The sequence below is a fragment of the Condylura cristata genome, unplaced genomic scaffold (assembly GCF_000260355.1).
Source record: "Condylura cristata isolate star-nosed mole 26May11 unplaced genomic scaffold, ConCri1.0 scaffold00016, whole genome shotgun sequence".
Lineage (NCBI taxonomy): Eukaryota > Metazoa > Chordata > Mammalia > Eulipotyphla > Talpidae > Condylura > Condylura cristata.
In genome coordinates, this window is record NW_004567117.1 from 2098270 (window position 1) to 2113805 (window position 15536).

Here is a 15536-nt window from a genome sequence, read left to right on the forward strand (position 1 = left end):
GAAGTACACTGCTGAGGGGAGCAGCGGGCGGGTCAGGAGAGGTCTGCCGCGCCATGTGCCTCTCTCTATTTTAAAGAACAGGTTTATTTGGAAAAGGAGAAGGAAAAAGAGAGGCACCTCTGAAGTCTTATTCCAGTTATTTGGTTATTTGTGTTGTGTTGTGATTTTCCCTCAAGGTTTTGTCTTGATCCATCATTTTGGTTGAATTCTTCTACTTTCTCATTTTTCTTTGATGCTCTGTGATCATTTCTGTGGCTTGAGCTAGTGTTTTCCTTCTCAGTGATGTTAATTGCTTTAGAATTGCAGGCCAAGAGTGCTAGATGGTGTTCTTTATGTTATATTGTTGGAAACATCATCACCAATTAGGATGACTTGAGTTCAAGAACTGTCACAGGATGCTAGTCCAGTCCAAGAACCCAGCCTACATTGTGTGAGCTGGATGTGTGGGGATGCAAATGTTGCTGCAATATGTCAAGAGAATAAGCCCACTCAGTGCTGCAGCTGGCCAAGAGGGATGTTAATCACTGTGTGCTCAATTCTGATCAAGGCAGACCACCTGTGGTTTTCTCCCAAGAACTCTAAACTTCAACTAGCCCTTCAGCTGCAGCTTAGTTCTGATCTCAGCAGGTTTTGCTGCAGAATCTTTACTCAGAGTCTCTGGCCTGAGGAGGAGTAGCCCGTGGGCTTGGGCTTCGGGCAGGTACTACAAGAGGTTACAGATTTTTGTAATAGGTTGTCCAAATGTCTGCTCTGCCCCACCCAGATGGGGGAGGAACTAGTGTTTCTTGAAATTGCCAGGCTGGCTACCAGCAGCTCAAGGTGTTTTACATACATTCCCACTGTCAATGTACTTTTAGAAGGTGTCACTCTTCTGTCTTTCATGGGCTAGGAAGCCAGGGCTTCCTGAAGTCCAGACAGTAGGGATGGGTGCTTTGTGGGATGCCAAATTGGCTGCCAGCAGTACCTTGTCGTTCAGACCCATGCCTACCCTGCCACCTATTTTTCTGATAGTAAGCAAAGTTCTCCTGACTAGATTGGGCTAGGAGCCCAGGGAAGGTAGGGAGGGGTTTTATAGCTGGTAGAGGGCATGACTTGCCCATAGGAAACTTTCCTCCACTCTCTGCACTAGGTACTGAGAATTTGCAGGGTTTCCAAGTCCAACTGCCACATCCAGCTTTGGGGTGGAGGGCTTTGTTTCCAGGAACAAGTGACCCCCAAATCTGATCTTTCTTCACCTATTTTCTGCTCTGACATGGTCCCTGGCAATGTTTGTGTACTTTGTACTCTGGCACTGCTACACCTGGGAACTTTTATAGGGAATGAGGTTTACTAATTTCTATGTGCAAATTTGAACAGTTTGAAGACTGAATTTCATAAAAATTGTTCTAGACCCTGAAGACCCTGTGAAGGTTTCTAGATTCATATAAAATCATAACCCAGGAAATGGATTTCTTTCTTTATTGGCTCAGTTACGATGTCTGGTCAGGGACTTGTGGCACTTCTCCATTGCTTCCAGGTTACCACCCATTTTTATTTTCATGTTTCAGGCATATGTTGAGGAAACTTCATTAGAATGTTACCTCTTTGGGGCTGTTTACCATCTTCTTCAGATGTGTTAGCAATAGATCTTCAACAGCAGGATGCAAATTTTAGCTACAATTTAGATGAATCCAACAACGTTTTAGTGGTTCCTACAGAGAAACCATTGCACATAAATTTCTTATAAAAGATTATCTAGAATTTTTGGTAAGATTTTTATTTATGTGTATGTATAAGCATACAGAACTGAGGCACAGGCCAGAGGTGCAGGGGGTGAGAGGATTCACCAGCGACAGAGTGGGGAGCAGAACAGGCAGGTTGATGAAGTACACTGCTGAGGGGAGTGGTGGGCAAGACAGGAAAGGTCTGCTGCACCATGTGGGTCACCTCCCTGGCTGGATGGAACTCATGCCGCAGTGACTGTGGGTTAGGTTCTTTGTGCTGTACTTTAATCTGGGAGGGCCCCATCTAGAATTTTAAGACTAATTTAAAGCTACTTAGAAAAGTGATAAATTCATACCAAAGACAACACATTATAGGGGTCTAAGATGGGTTCTGGCAAATCCTTTGAAATCCTGTCAAATTACACTTACGTAATATTTGTTGACTTTTCTTATTATGTTTCCTATTTTATACAAGATATATATCTTATATTCCTATTTGATAATTTCCAAACTAGTAACAAAACTTTATTATCTTGAAAGATAGTAAAATAGTGGGAAGATCCTCCTAATAAACATTGTTCTTACATATGTATATAGCAAGGCTTCTTAAGTTGTAAGAAGTATAAGGACTTCTTAAGAAACTAGTTATTTTCCTTATCAGTAAGGTTGTTACAGGGGAGAGGGAGGGGCACCCCTGAACCCCCAAACCTGCTTACTATAAATAGGGTCTGCCATTTACCACATCAAGACAAAACAAAAGATCCTTCATGGAAAAAGAACTTTAATACAATTAGTGTGCAAAACAGAAAAGACAAAAAATATAGATTCTAATTCAGACACCCAAAGTTACCATCCCCTGGTGAGTAAAAGTCCACCCAAAAGGGATTGGTCCAAAGCAAGGCCTGAAAGCCTGCCACAAGTCTAAAGCACCTTCTGGCCGGGACCCATGGAAAAGGGTCAGAAATGGCCAGACAAGTCTGGAAGGAAAAGAGCAAAGTCAAAATCAAGATAAGTGCTGCCATAGTCAACCTCCACATGGGTCTCTCACCCACCTCTGTTTCAGCCAGTGCAGGGCCAAGAAAGAAGAGCCACGTTTTCACATGTCTCTGCTCCACATGCCTCCCTCAGGGCTCCTCCTGGCTCTCCAGCCTGCTTCCTTCCTCTTCAATCTCCTCTCCAGATTCTTCTCCTTCCTGCTCAGCTCCACCCTCCTTTTTAGTGGGGCAGGGATCCTGGAACCTCCTCTTTTCCTGGGGACCACCCTGTTACAAGGTGACTAAAAGTACAGGACAATTCATTTATTTGAGAATGTAGACAGGATTGTGTAATGCTTTAGTCCTTAATAGAGGGAACTGAGGATATTAATGAATATAACCCAGTTCTTTCCCCTTCCTCTTTAGGCATATGAATCAGACCTGGGCACCATCTGTACCTTACCTGGGAGCCTACAGTTTTCTCATCGTGAAATCTTGATGGATTTGACTCTTGCTTTTTGGCAACTCCTGGACAGGAAAAATGCCAATAATCAGACTGGGACTTGGAAACCAGAATTTTCATCTTTTAAATAGGAGGACATTTTTGCTGTTGAAACTTACAGCTAGTGTCCTTGCTGTGCTTCTGTTTTGTGAATTTTTAATCTATTACTTAGTGATCTTTCAATGTAATTGGCCTGAAGTGAAAACTCCAGCTCATCGTGGTAAACAAGAGAAGCTCCAACCTGTGCTGAAAGCCATGTTTTTGGCTGATACCCACTTGCTTGGGGAAGTAAGAGGCCACTGGCTGGATAAATTACGAAGGTAAGAACCCGAACCAGGAATCTCTGAAATTCTGTAGGCAAAGGGTACCAGGGAGTTAGGTACCAGCCCTCGCCCCTCTCCCCACAGATCAGATTCCAAGGCTTCAGGGTACTCACTGCTTGTTTTCCTTTCATGGAAGGACATTTGGGGACTCTCCCTTTTCCGTGAATTTTCTACTGGTCATCTTTTATAGAAGGAGCCAGAGTTTGGGAGGCAGTCTGGTTTGTCTTATGACTTTCGCCAGCTTACTGAGAGCCCTCTAAGCCAGTCTCTGCCCTCCTTGTTATTAATTGGGTTATGCGAGAAACTTCACAGACTGCGTGAAGAAAATGTCTGCACCATGCTGACACTGGGGGTGGTCACAACAGTGGGTTTTCTACTCCCTGGGCAGGAGAGCAGACAGAGCTGGTGGGTGGGCCGTTCAGCCACAGGTGTGTAGTTTGGAGTCCACCAGCTTTTTGCCTTCCCACAGCAGGAGTGGCAGAGCAGAATGGTGGCTGTCCCTTGCAGAGGGGCTCAGGGCCTGTTTCTCCAGCTTAGGCCTGCATAGCTGGTTTGTCTGTTTTCTCATCTGAAGCTTTTTGAAGAGTTCAATCACAGTAAAATTTGCATTCCATGAAAGTTATCCTCTTAAGGTACATTTTTGTGTCCTGATCAGTGGTTTAGTGCCTACACATTGTTGTGCGTGCATTACCTCCATCCATCCCTACGCCTTTCCTCATCCCAAACTGAGATTCTGAACTCCGTGTTTTCTCCTTTTCCGCCCTGATGGCTGCCATTTTACTTTGTCTCTCTGAATTTGACTACTCTGCCTGCATGTGAGTGGACTCTTGCAGTCTTTGTCTTTTTGTGATTGGCTCATTGCATTTAGCATAATGACCTCAAGGTTCATCCTTGAGTACCAAGTGTCAGAATTTCCTCTCTTGGAAAGACTAAGTATTCATTGTGTGTTAAGCCACATTTTAATCATTCATCTGTCAGTAGACACCAGGCTGTTTGCCCCTCTTGGCTATTGTGAATATCACCCACCAAAAGAGGTCTGATGGGTACTTCAGTTGCTAGGTCAGAGATCTCCCCTTCTTGCTCCATAACCCAACCTTGTTCCTTACAATGGTGGCGTTTGTGCCTCTCTAAACGGATCTTTATTCTTATGAGGGGAGCATTCTTCTAGCTGGATGAACCTTATGCCAGATGGGAGGGGAATATGTCTAATGTCCTCAGAGTGGCTGGGGGAGACAGGATGAATGGAGAGATGGAGGAAGGGGCTGCTCTGTTTGTTAAGAGTTTAAGTCCAAAGGGGCATTATTTGGAGAAGGACTTGGGTGAGACTTGGGTTCCTTTGGCTCTGTTATGGTCAGCCCTCCAAGCAATCTTCCTTACCCTCTAGCTACTGCTGCTTCTAGATCCTTTCTTCTTCAGGTTGGAGAATACCCAATCAGGGGAAACTGAGAAATGCATTTTAGGAGGTCTCTCTCAAGATAAACCTTTAAATAGAGATGTACACTACGCAAGGGCCTGGACAAGCCCTTTGACCAAAATTATCTTTCCCTGCTCATGCCTCAGCACATGACATCCTCTCTCCATCCCGCCATTTTTGTAGGGGAGAAGCATCCTGGGGCATACCTTGAGAAGGAGGTAAAAGTTGGGGTCTGTAGGAAAATGAAGTGGGTTAGAGTTGATTTGGCAGCAGGGGAGGCTTGACAAGGCACAGATGCTGTGCTGGACATTTTATAAATGTTCTCTCATTTGATCCCATGACTATCCTGTGAGAGTAGGTTTGGTTATCTGACTTAGCAACAAGGACACTTGAAATCAGAGAGTAAGTGACATTTCCAAGTCTGTACTACCATTTAGTGATTGGAGGCTGTCCAGCGACTGCCTGTCAGATGCTGGATCTCAAGCTCTGGTCATTTGCTTCTCTTCCCAGTGACTGATTATGGGCATGAGTGAAGTCTACAAGATTTGAGTTTTGATATTGATTGGTCTGTCATTTTCTACTCTCAACTTTAAACGCAGGAAATTAGTTAAGGTTCCTTTAAAAAGAAATGAAACCGGGCCCTCCCTGGTGGCGCAGCGGGTTAAAGCACTGCACTGAGAAACTGAAGCCACTTCCGCATGAGTTTGATCCCCGCCTGCCCAGGAGGCGACCACATGGCGCGGCAGACCTCTCCTGACCCGCCCGCTGCTCCCCTCAGCAGTGTACTTCGTCCATCTGCCTGTTCTGCTCCCCACTCTGTCTCTGGTGAATCCTCTCACCCTCCGCAACTCTGGCCTGCACCCCAGTTCTGTACGAATAAATAAATATTTAAAAAAAAAAAAAAGAAATGAAACCCCAGCAAGGAGAATGGGCCACTTTCAGTTTACTTTTTTTTTTTTTCAAAAGATTTATTTATTTATGCTTACAGAACTGGGGTACAGGCCAGAGGGGAAGGGGAGACAGAGTGTGGTAGCAGAACAGGCAGATCAACGAAGAACACTGCTGAGGGGAGTAGCGGGTGGGTCAGGAGAGGTCTGCCGTGCCATGTGGATCACCTCCGGGGCAGGTGGGGATCGAACTGATTCGGAAGTGGCTTCAGCTTCTCAGTGCAGTGCTTTAACCCGCTGCGCCACCAGGGAGGGCCAAGATTTTTATTTATTTATGCATACAGAACTGGCATGCAGACCAGAGGTGCAGGGACATGAGACGAGACAGAGAGAGGGGGAGCAGAACTGACGAAGTACATTGCTGAGGAGAGCAGTGGGCAGACAGGAGAGGTCTGCCGTGCCATGTGGATCACCTCTGGGGCAGGTGGGGATCGAACTCATGCGGAAGTGGCTTTAGCTTCATAGTGCTATTCTTTAACCTACTGTGTCACCAGGGAGGGCCCTTCAGTTTATTTTTTTTAGGTGGTGCCTAAGACAGAAGGGCACTACTCAAAAAACCAGACTGATGTCTTAATTTCCCTTTTGCTTCAAGGGAGTGGCAAATGGAGAGAGCCTTCCAGACGGCCCTGTGGTTGTTGCAGCCGGAAGTCGTCTTCATTCTGGGGGACATCTTTGATGAAGGGAAGTGGAGCTCCCCCCAGGTAGGACCCTGTGACCCAGGCACCTGGTTCCTGCTTTGAGGGTCCAGCACAGGCTACTTTGAGAATCCAGGAGACAATGCCAGTGAGGGCTGGTAGTTTTGCTTACAGAAAATGAACTTGCTCATTTGTCCGGAAGATTTTAAGGGTCTTTCTCCAACACCATTTGGAACCACCATTAGATTAATGGTGGCTAATGTTATAACTGCCTGTGGGAAATATGTAGATCAGACAGATATCAATTTGTTGGATGCGTGTTCCCATGAACTTCTCTGGAAATGGAAAAACAGGCAAATGGACACCATGTCAATAGTCCCCAAAATTACAGTATACATGTTGAAATGTCTGTTTAACTTTACATTCATTCTTTTATCTAACTACCAAATGGCCAGAATTATGCTCTGTAGTTATGCTACAAAATTGGATATTTGTGCTATAAAAGTTGCTTGTTTCTCTTATTTTCTACTGAGAGAGAGGTGCAGAAGGAGCCACAGGCCTTGGTATGAAAGGCTGTGCCTTTGGAGGCCATGACCTCTGCCTAGGTATTGGTGTGACGTAAGCCTTCCCAGAAACCAAAGAGAAAGGCCACTTAACTCAGCAGTCACGAAGCCTTGCTTGTGAAATTCCTGGAGTTAATGAGAAATAAAAAGAGCTGTTACTGCTGCCAAGTTAGAAATGTTCAGTCATTAATAGCTTATGGAAGGGATATTTTGAGGGAATTTAAAAAATCACTGGCATTCCCCAGAATGGTCCAAAAATTGTACAAAGAAAGTTTAGGCTAGTTATATGGCAGAAACTCACTGCTTGTCAGCTCAGAATGTTTGTTATAATCTAGTCCTTAACTAAATAGGAGATTATGGAAGTGTCATTTGTAAAAAACAACTAGTTGTACAATGAAAATTGTAAATTATTGAAAATTAAGGGCAACATTGGATGTTATTTTTAAAATTTTATGCTATTCTAACAGAAACTCTTATTTCTTACAGTTAAGTCTTTGCAAACATAGGACTCTTTCTGGCATATTTTTGTAGGTTGAGTCATGTTTAAAAACCTTTAAAATAAAGTTATGAGTATTCTGAATAAAAACAGTAATCTAGCTGATATTTTTGGTTTAATAAATGAAAGAACTACACTAACATAATTGTCAAGCCTTAATGGTTAATGTTAATGTTAGGGAAGTTTTGATATGTTTGTGTATTTTGCTCTTTTTCCCTCCCACATCTGATCAGTTCACATCCCGAAGGGATGTGCTCATCCTTGTCTTGGTTGAAACATGCAAAGAATTTACTTGGAATTTTCGAAGAGTTTGTTCTTATAACATGTCCAGATCTCAAGCCATTTTCAACCTGGGGTCCATGCAGCATCTTCATGGGGTCTGAAAATAATAGACAAATAGGTCAGATATCTTGGGGCTTGCAATTAATGTCTTGAGGTGGGAGATAGCATGATTGCCACTTAAGTGAAATTAATATTTGAAATGATTAAAATACTAAGCGTATCTTAGGAAAAGAAGGATAACATGGAATTTCACATTCTAAATTAGGCTTCTGAACATCTGACTTAGGCAGGGAATGAACTTATCATCATCAGAATTCATATGATGTCTTTTAGCTCCAGGGAAGAGAGGGTTCTCTGGGTTTTCACAGCCATCCTTTCCCCCACAGGCCTGGGCAGACGATGTCGCCAGGTTTCAGAAAATGTTCCGACATCCGCAGCACGTGCAGCTGAAGGTGGTTGCTGGCAACCATGACATTGGCTTCCACTATCAGTAAGTAGTTCCTGAAGCATGATGTCCTGCATGCGCTTGCTCACTCTAACCTTAGTTGTGCTGCTCCACTTCAGACCTTAGTTGTGCAGCGTGATGGGCATTTATATGCCCCAAAAGAACTTAAGCCCCATAAGGGCAAGAAGTTCCGGCTTTTCATCATGAGCACCCCCAACAAATCTCTGTTAAATGTATGACTTGTAGGTGCCTTTGGGTGATCTAACTTGAACCTTACATTTAATGGCCAGTTATTTTCCTTGGGAATCAGAAAATCAAGCCATTTGGACTTTAACAGTTAACATACAGTGCTTATGATATGCCTGTGTTGGCACTTTACGTCCAGGTGTTAACTCATTCCCAGGTCCTGTTAGGTCAGTAGAAGCTTGACTGTCCTCATTCCATTCCTACAGTCACTGTAGTCCAAAATAACTCATCCTCTGAGATGCTTTGGGAGAGTGAGCATGCTGATATTACTTATATTATTATAGTTGCTCTATTTTATTTTTCGCTCTTGTTCATTTCCTACTGTGCCTAACTTAACACATTAAAATTTATCAAAGTATGTAGGAATAAACAAAGCATATCTTAGGTTGGGGACTATACATCTTTTCAGGTATCCACTTGGGGTCATATCCCCTGCCCGCCCGCCCCAGGGATATTTTACTTATTGAAACCAACAGGAGACCTGAGGTCCTGGGGACCACGTCACTTGGTCCAGGCCTCATGGATAGAGGGCAGTGCAGCTGAGAGTAGCACCTTTTGGCCCAGGGTCGTGAGCACGTGCAACATTATTCTGGTACGCAAATCCTGAGTTATTTTCTGTACTTTTAATCACTCTTAGGAGGTACTGAAATGGCATGTTCTGAAACCTGTTTCCTCTTACCATTGAGTATAGGATGGACGCATACAAAATAAAACGTTTTGAGAAAGTTTTCAACCCTGAGAGGCTGTTTTCTTGGAAAGGAATTAAGTGAGTATTATTCATGAATTTTCCTGAAGTCTTTGGAACCTTAATTTTTAAGGGAGGCCGCTGCGCTGGTCAGGCCCACACGCTCTCTGGCCTGGTGTGCGGTCTCTGACAAAAGCTGTGGGCAGCTCCACAATGAGTCCATCTCTGGCTTTGCTCAGGCACTGAGAGGAATTCATTCTTTGTGCCAGCCCTATCGCTAGGTGATGTACATTCATTAGTCTTCTTGTACCGGCATTTGTTTACAGTTCTCTGATTTCCCCTTGTAAAGAATGCTCCTGTGGTTAGGTCTGAGGACTTAGTGGCAGTGTGTGTTTTCTGTGCTTTGTAGCTAAGTACCCCCTTAACTTCTAAGCCCGCCTCACCCTGTAGTCTTGATCATCAGCACCTTCCCTCCTGTGTGGCCACTTTCAAGCTTATTTTGGGGCTCTTTCCTGTCCATGTGTGTTTGCAGCACAGTGGACAAGACTGTACACATTATTCTAGTTGCAGATACTGGAGAGAGAAGAAGGGAGAGAATGTCTTTTCCTGTTTGGTCACCTCCTCTCCGTAGGTATCTGGTATTCTGCTGACTTTGAGCACAGCAGCTCAGTGGGCCCATGAAATGCAATAACCTGTGCCAAACTCCCAGAGGTCTGTGTGAACCAGCGTTCAGTTGGTTTTCCATGGATACTTGCTTCTTCTCTCCTTTTTCCTGTCAGTCAGCTTCCTTTGGTAGTCATGCTGAAGACTGGACACAGTTGAGTTATTCCCCCAGGTGTAGGGAGGCAAAGTATGCTTATCATCTTGCTGGTCATTTGGCCAGACAGCTACTTATCATGAAAGTTCTTTAAATAGGGCCTCCCTGGTGGCATAGAGGCTAAGTCTCACCCTTCCGTCAGGACTGAGTCTGATCCCTGGCTGTCGGGGTGCCCGGGACTCCAGCCCCATGATTCAGCAGCCAAACCCGCCTGTTGTACACGTGAGCAGTGCTCTGATTGGCCAATGTACACGTAAGCAGTGCTCTGATTGGTCAACGAATGTTATTTAAGCAACTGCCATACCGGACTCTGGGGGGGAGCAGCAGAGAGGAGGCAAGCTAGAGCAAGCGAAGGAAGCAAGCAAGAGGAGCAGGGGGGGGAGGCTGCAGGGAGGAGGAGGAGGAGAGAGAGAGAGAGAGAGGCTCGCGAGGGAGAAGAATAAAGGGTCCAGAAGAAGATATATCGTGGGGTCTCTCTGTTGGCAGAGAGTGTGCCACACCTGGCCAGGGAGCTAACCTACATATGGAACAGCAGATTCCTCCTGTCTCACCTGCTGCTCCCCTCAGCAGTGTATTTCAGCAGTTCTGCCTGTTCTGGCTCCCATCTGTCTCTGGTGAACCCTCTCACTTCATACCTCTGGCCTGCACCCCAGTTCTTGCATGCATGCATAAATAAATCTTAAAAAAATTCTTTAAATTTCAAGCAATCTTCACCTTCTTCATTCTAACCAGTTGGTACATGTAGGAAATAAAAGCATATGTAATGAAAGTTTATAAAAATATAACTCAGGTAACAGGGTTGTAAAGGAGACAATAATAGATTTTTTGTTTTCTTTGGTTGGGATTATCCATACTGTTAACTATAGTGACCAGCTGCTGCCCCACCTTATTTGCTGAATGCCCAGATATGACAGCATATTGCCTGTGGTTCACTGTGTGAAGTAATTAGGATACCTAACATTTACTGAGTACTTTCAGGGGCAGGTTCTAATCTTTTGTATTCTTCACTCCTCATAACGAGCTGATGGTGGGGATATCTCTTACTATCCTCATCTTTACAGAGCGCAGAGAGGCTAAGTCACTTACCTGTGGGTAGATTTGAGCTTAGTAGAGACTGACCTCAGAGCTCCATGAGCTGGGATTTCTCACAAGTTTGGGATTACAAACCCTTTTACTTGTACCCCACTCTAACCCTAAAAATGCACATTAATCTGGCTGGGATTGAAAACTATTCAGGGCATGTTCTCTTGGGCCCTTGGTTTTTGGGGGGAGCGGTGTTGGAGAATTGGACATGGGCCTGACGCATGCTCGCTCTTCTCTGCCTCAGTTTTGTGATGGTCAACAGCGTTGCCCTGGAAGGGGACAACTGTAGAATTTGCTCTGAAGCAGAAGCTGAACTCACTGAAATTTCTCACAGACTGAACTGCTCTCGAGAGGTAGGAGGTCAGCGGGATGGCATAGGTGTCTTGTGCTTGGATGTCTGCTGAGGGCACAGCAAGCTGGCGTTCCTTTGTCTGTGGTTAATCTCAGCTTCTTCCCTCCTGCCATTCACCGAGTCAGTGACTGGCCGATTTCGCCCGGCAGGAACATCACCCCAGTCAGTGTGGAGACAGGCTGCCAGCGTCAGCTCCAATCCTGCTGCAGGTGAGGGGTGGGGAGAGCTGCCCTTGTATTTGGCAGGACAAACCAAGATCTCATGACATCTGCCTTTTCTAAATTCTGGGCAGCACTTCCCACTTTACCGGAGAAGTGATGCTAACTGTTCTGGAGAGGATGCAGCACCCCCAGAAGAAAGAGGCATCCCCTTCAAGGAGAGATACGATGTGCTTTCTCGGGAGGCTTCACAAAAGGTTTGCCTGTCTACCAGGCTGGGGACTCAAAGGCAGACGACCTGCAGGGTTATCAGTGAAGGATGGAGGGCAGGGTTTTGGTGATAACTTCAGATTTCCACGTCCTTTTCCCCTTCCCTCACTAACTTCACCTCTGTTTTCTAATATCAAATTAGAATTTCCCCATCAACCTAAATATGTTGAGAAAAGTGAATGGGACTTAAAGATATATACACACATACATACATAATTTAAGATGTGCTTTCTCAAATATATGCTATATAATGCATACTATTTTATGAAATAAATTTACAAAAATAAGATAAAAACGGTACAATCTGGGCTGGAAATAGGTGATCTCTAAGAGCCTGAGCTTATTACTGTGAAGAAGTTGTTTTGTATTTGCCCCAGTGCCGTAAGTTCTGCGCTGGGCAGTCCCCTGCAGGCCCTAACCCTCTTGCTTTCCCCACCCGGTAGCTGTTATGGTGGCTGCAGCCGCGGCTGGTCCTGAGCGGCCACACGCACAGCGCATGCGAGGTGTTCCACGGGGCCGGCCTGCTGGAGCTCAGCGTGCCTTCCTTTAGTTGGAGGAACAGAAACAACCCCAGCTTCATTATGGTAATATGAACGTTTATTTTTGTCTGAATGCTTTCATTAAGGATTTAAATCAACACAGTAATCAACTATTTGAATGCTGCTGCAATCTGTAGAAATATACAAAAGCCATAAACACCCCTAACTGCACACGCGCGAGCACGCACACACGCACACACACACGCCGCACGCACGCACGCACGCACGCACGCACGCACTGAATTCAATTCTACCCCTCAGCCTAAACACCTCTCTGGAGATAAACATAGCATCGTTCCCAGGGTTGGGGCAGAGGGGGGCAAGTTTTGTCCTGCTGGCATGGCTGTACCCTCTGATGTTAGGCTCTGTGTGTTTAATTTCCTAAGGAAACAGGATAATTTCCTTTCCTATAGTCTGTCATCTTATTCCCCCGCCCATGGCCATTGCCCTGGTAGAGAAGTACTGCAGCTCTGCCAGTTATTAAAGATGCTTCAATTAACGACCACCTGGTGTTCCAGCTCCTTGCTTTTACCCCTGGGGCCCAGCACCTGGTTCACCAAACCTTCACATCAAGTACTTCCCTTCATAAAAAGATGGGGAAGCCCTCCTGTTTTCAAATTCATGGTAAATGAAACATCTGCTATCATTCCATAGAGCAGAAAGGACTACAAAAAAATCTCAGATGGCCCCACATATGTATTTTGTGACAAACTGCATGAAACAACAGCCTCTTTGTGTCTTTATTCCTTGACCATGGATCCAGATCTCCACGTCTCTTCACTCACATATGCCCACTGCTCTCGAGGAGCCCTGTGTGCCAGGGGCTGGTTCTCTGGGAAGCCAGGTTCCAGGCTGTCCAACATTACTCTCCCCTTCTCTGTTACGACTGTACTGGATGGGTAGGTTGTGCATGCTAAAGCCAGGTCCCCCCACTGCCCTCCAGTGTTGTTTCTAAGTCAGACTGTCAGGTTGGGCTGAGCTTGGAGCTCTCACTGAAGCGTAACATTCTGGCTTGCTTTCCAGGGCAGCGTGACACCCACGGGGTATGCTCTCGCCAAATGTTTCCTCCCCTTGGAACACACAGTTCTGATCACATACTGCGGAGCGGCTGGCTTCCTGGTGGTCCTCATATTAACTTACTTGCAGCTAATAACCTCACCTCTTCATTTAGGTTGGAACCTGCTTAAAAAATATAAGACAAAGTAAAGAGCAGGAAACTTCTGCATTTAGTAATAAATATCAAAGTCAAAGAAACTGAACTCTGGGTGTTGTGCCTATCAGGTGAGGCCAAAGTAGGCTGTCTCTATGCCCATCATAGAAATTCTAAATCACTGATGCAAACCATGGCAGAATAAATAGTTGATTGTACTGTTCTCATGCTATAAAAATGGAACATGTACTCTAAACAAATCTGTTTTCTCATTTTATCAAATATATGTATAATCAAAGATTGTATCTGTACAGTATGTAAAAGCTATTAATGTCATCACTTGCATGCACTAGGTAGTCTTTCCTTCCCCAGGATGGAGCGAGCAACTCTGGAACACACTTGAGATTAGGTGTCCACAGACCTGGGGTTTGCTTCTGTCCACCCATGAAGTGGTTCTCAAATTCCTATAAATTATAAGGCTGTAAACTTAAAAATATAAATGCTACAAGAAGTAATGTATTGTTTTCACAGACTTTCATATTTTTTGTGCTAAATTAATGGAATCATATTTTTAGATAAATATTATTGTCTCTTCAACAGATGAAGTTTTTAAATCTGAATTTTAATGCTTGTCAATGACCAAAAGAAACCTGAAAATTAGACTAGTAAATGTCTTGATGACTTTAAGCTAGATAGAATGTAATTTTCTTGAGTCTAGCTCTTTAACTTTTAAAATGAAAAAAGGGAATTATTGAGTAGTAATGCACAAAACAGTACACAACACTTCTGTGTATGTGAGGGTATATATTTTTCATTTAGTCTTCATGTTTTACTTAAAAGTGCAACAGGAACTGTTTTATTTCTACTTTATATGTCTCAGTTCAAATGAGAGTTTCATGAAGTGGTTAAATGGACAGGGGTAAAAATTGGCTGATAATGAAATAAAATGTTTGCTGTATTGACTGTAAAGTTGTCATCCTGTCTTTTTTTTGAAAAGTAGCATTTAAAATCTAGAAGAGTATATAAAGGATTCTAAAATTTTTATTATAGAGTAAACTTTAAAATATTGAACAGAGAGTGAAAAGACTAAAAGGAATGAATGAAGTGATGCAGGCTAGGCTATCGCTTCTCTGGATCTGTGTTGAAATGCACTTTGGACATTTCTACACATTATCTTCCAACTAAGGGAACTACCCTCAAAACTGTGGCTGTGGTGAGAATATGAATTGTCAGTGCCACTGTGATTTTGCTTTCCAGATACTGAGTCATAATGTTCCAGGCTGCATTTATTAATCTTTGAAGTGTGAAAAGAAAGCCATATATTTTGGCTTTATATGTCAAACAAAGGTCTTGTAATGATTTTTCTTTAAAAGTGAAGATGTTCTTATTTCATTCTTCTAGGCCAGACACAAGCATTGGCATCTTTTGGTGCTTTCTTGCTAACGTCTCCATAATAGCAAAATAATCAAAAGATGTATGGTCTGGAGGGGGGAAAAAAAAACCCTTGGTTCCCTGTGATGTTTTGTAAGATGTGTATGATCATGTGTTTACTATATGCATATGTGCATATATGTATAGTTATATATACATATATATATATAAAATCAAGGAGTATTTTAAAAAGTACCAACCTGACAAAACATCCTAAATTCTACAGATACCATTCATTCCCTTTTTCAGAGCAAGCGGCAGATAATGTTGACATTTAGCTGTTCAGCACAATAAAAACACATTTCTTTTACAGATGTAGTAGCCATGATCAAGGCACAAAAATCTACAAGGATTTTTCTTTAGTAGTTATACAAAATAATATTACATTTTGTGGCCTGTACAATATAACAAACCAGCAGTAACAACAACAACAACAAAAATATGAGAGAGGAGACTATGGCCCAAGCAGAGTGAACTCTGGAGAATCCGTTTTGGATACACTTTGCAGTGGTGGATGTGCG

At 43.7% G+C, this 15536-nt stretch overlaps 1 protein-coding gene across 3 annotated transcripts in view; it reads left to right on the forward strand.

The window, feature by feature from the left end:
* MPPE1 (metallophosphoesterase 1) overlaps nucleotides 1–15512 on the forward strand; it is a 29373-nt gene extending 13861 nt beyond the window's left edge. For all 3 annotated transcript variants that reach the window (XM_012725831.1, XM_012725830.1, XM_012725832.1), the window contains exons 3-11: nucleotides 3104–3499; nucleotides 6456–6564; nucleotides 8226–8329; nucleotides 9222–9296; nucleotides 11360–11468; nucleotides 11617–11676; nucleotides 11760–11882; nucleotides 12339–12479; nucleotides 13458–15512. In XM_012725831.1, coding sequence (XP_012581285.1) covers nucleotides 3219–3499; nucleotides 6456–6564; nucleotides 8226–8329; nucleotides 9222–9296; nucleotides 11360–11468; nucleotides 11617–11676; nucleotides 11760–11882; nucleotides 12339–12479; nucleotides 13458–13640 — 1185 coding nt within the window. In that variant the 5' untranslated portion in view covers nucleotides 3104–3218 and the 3' untranslated portion in view covers nucleotides 13641–15512. The remainder of the gene's footprint in view (nucleotides 1–3103; nucleotides 3500–6455; nucleotides 6565–8225; nucleotides 8330–9221; nucleotides 9297–11359; nucleotides 11469–11616; nucleotides 11677–11759; nucleotides 11883–12338; nucleotides 12480–13457) is intronic.
* Nucleotides 15513–15536: the final 24 nt, after the last annotated feature.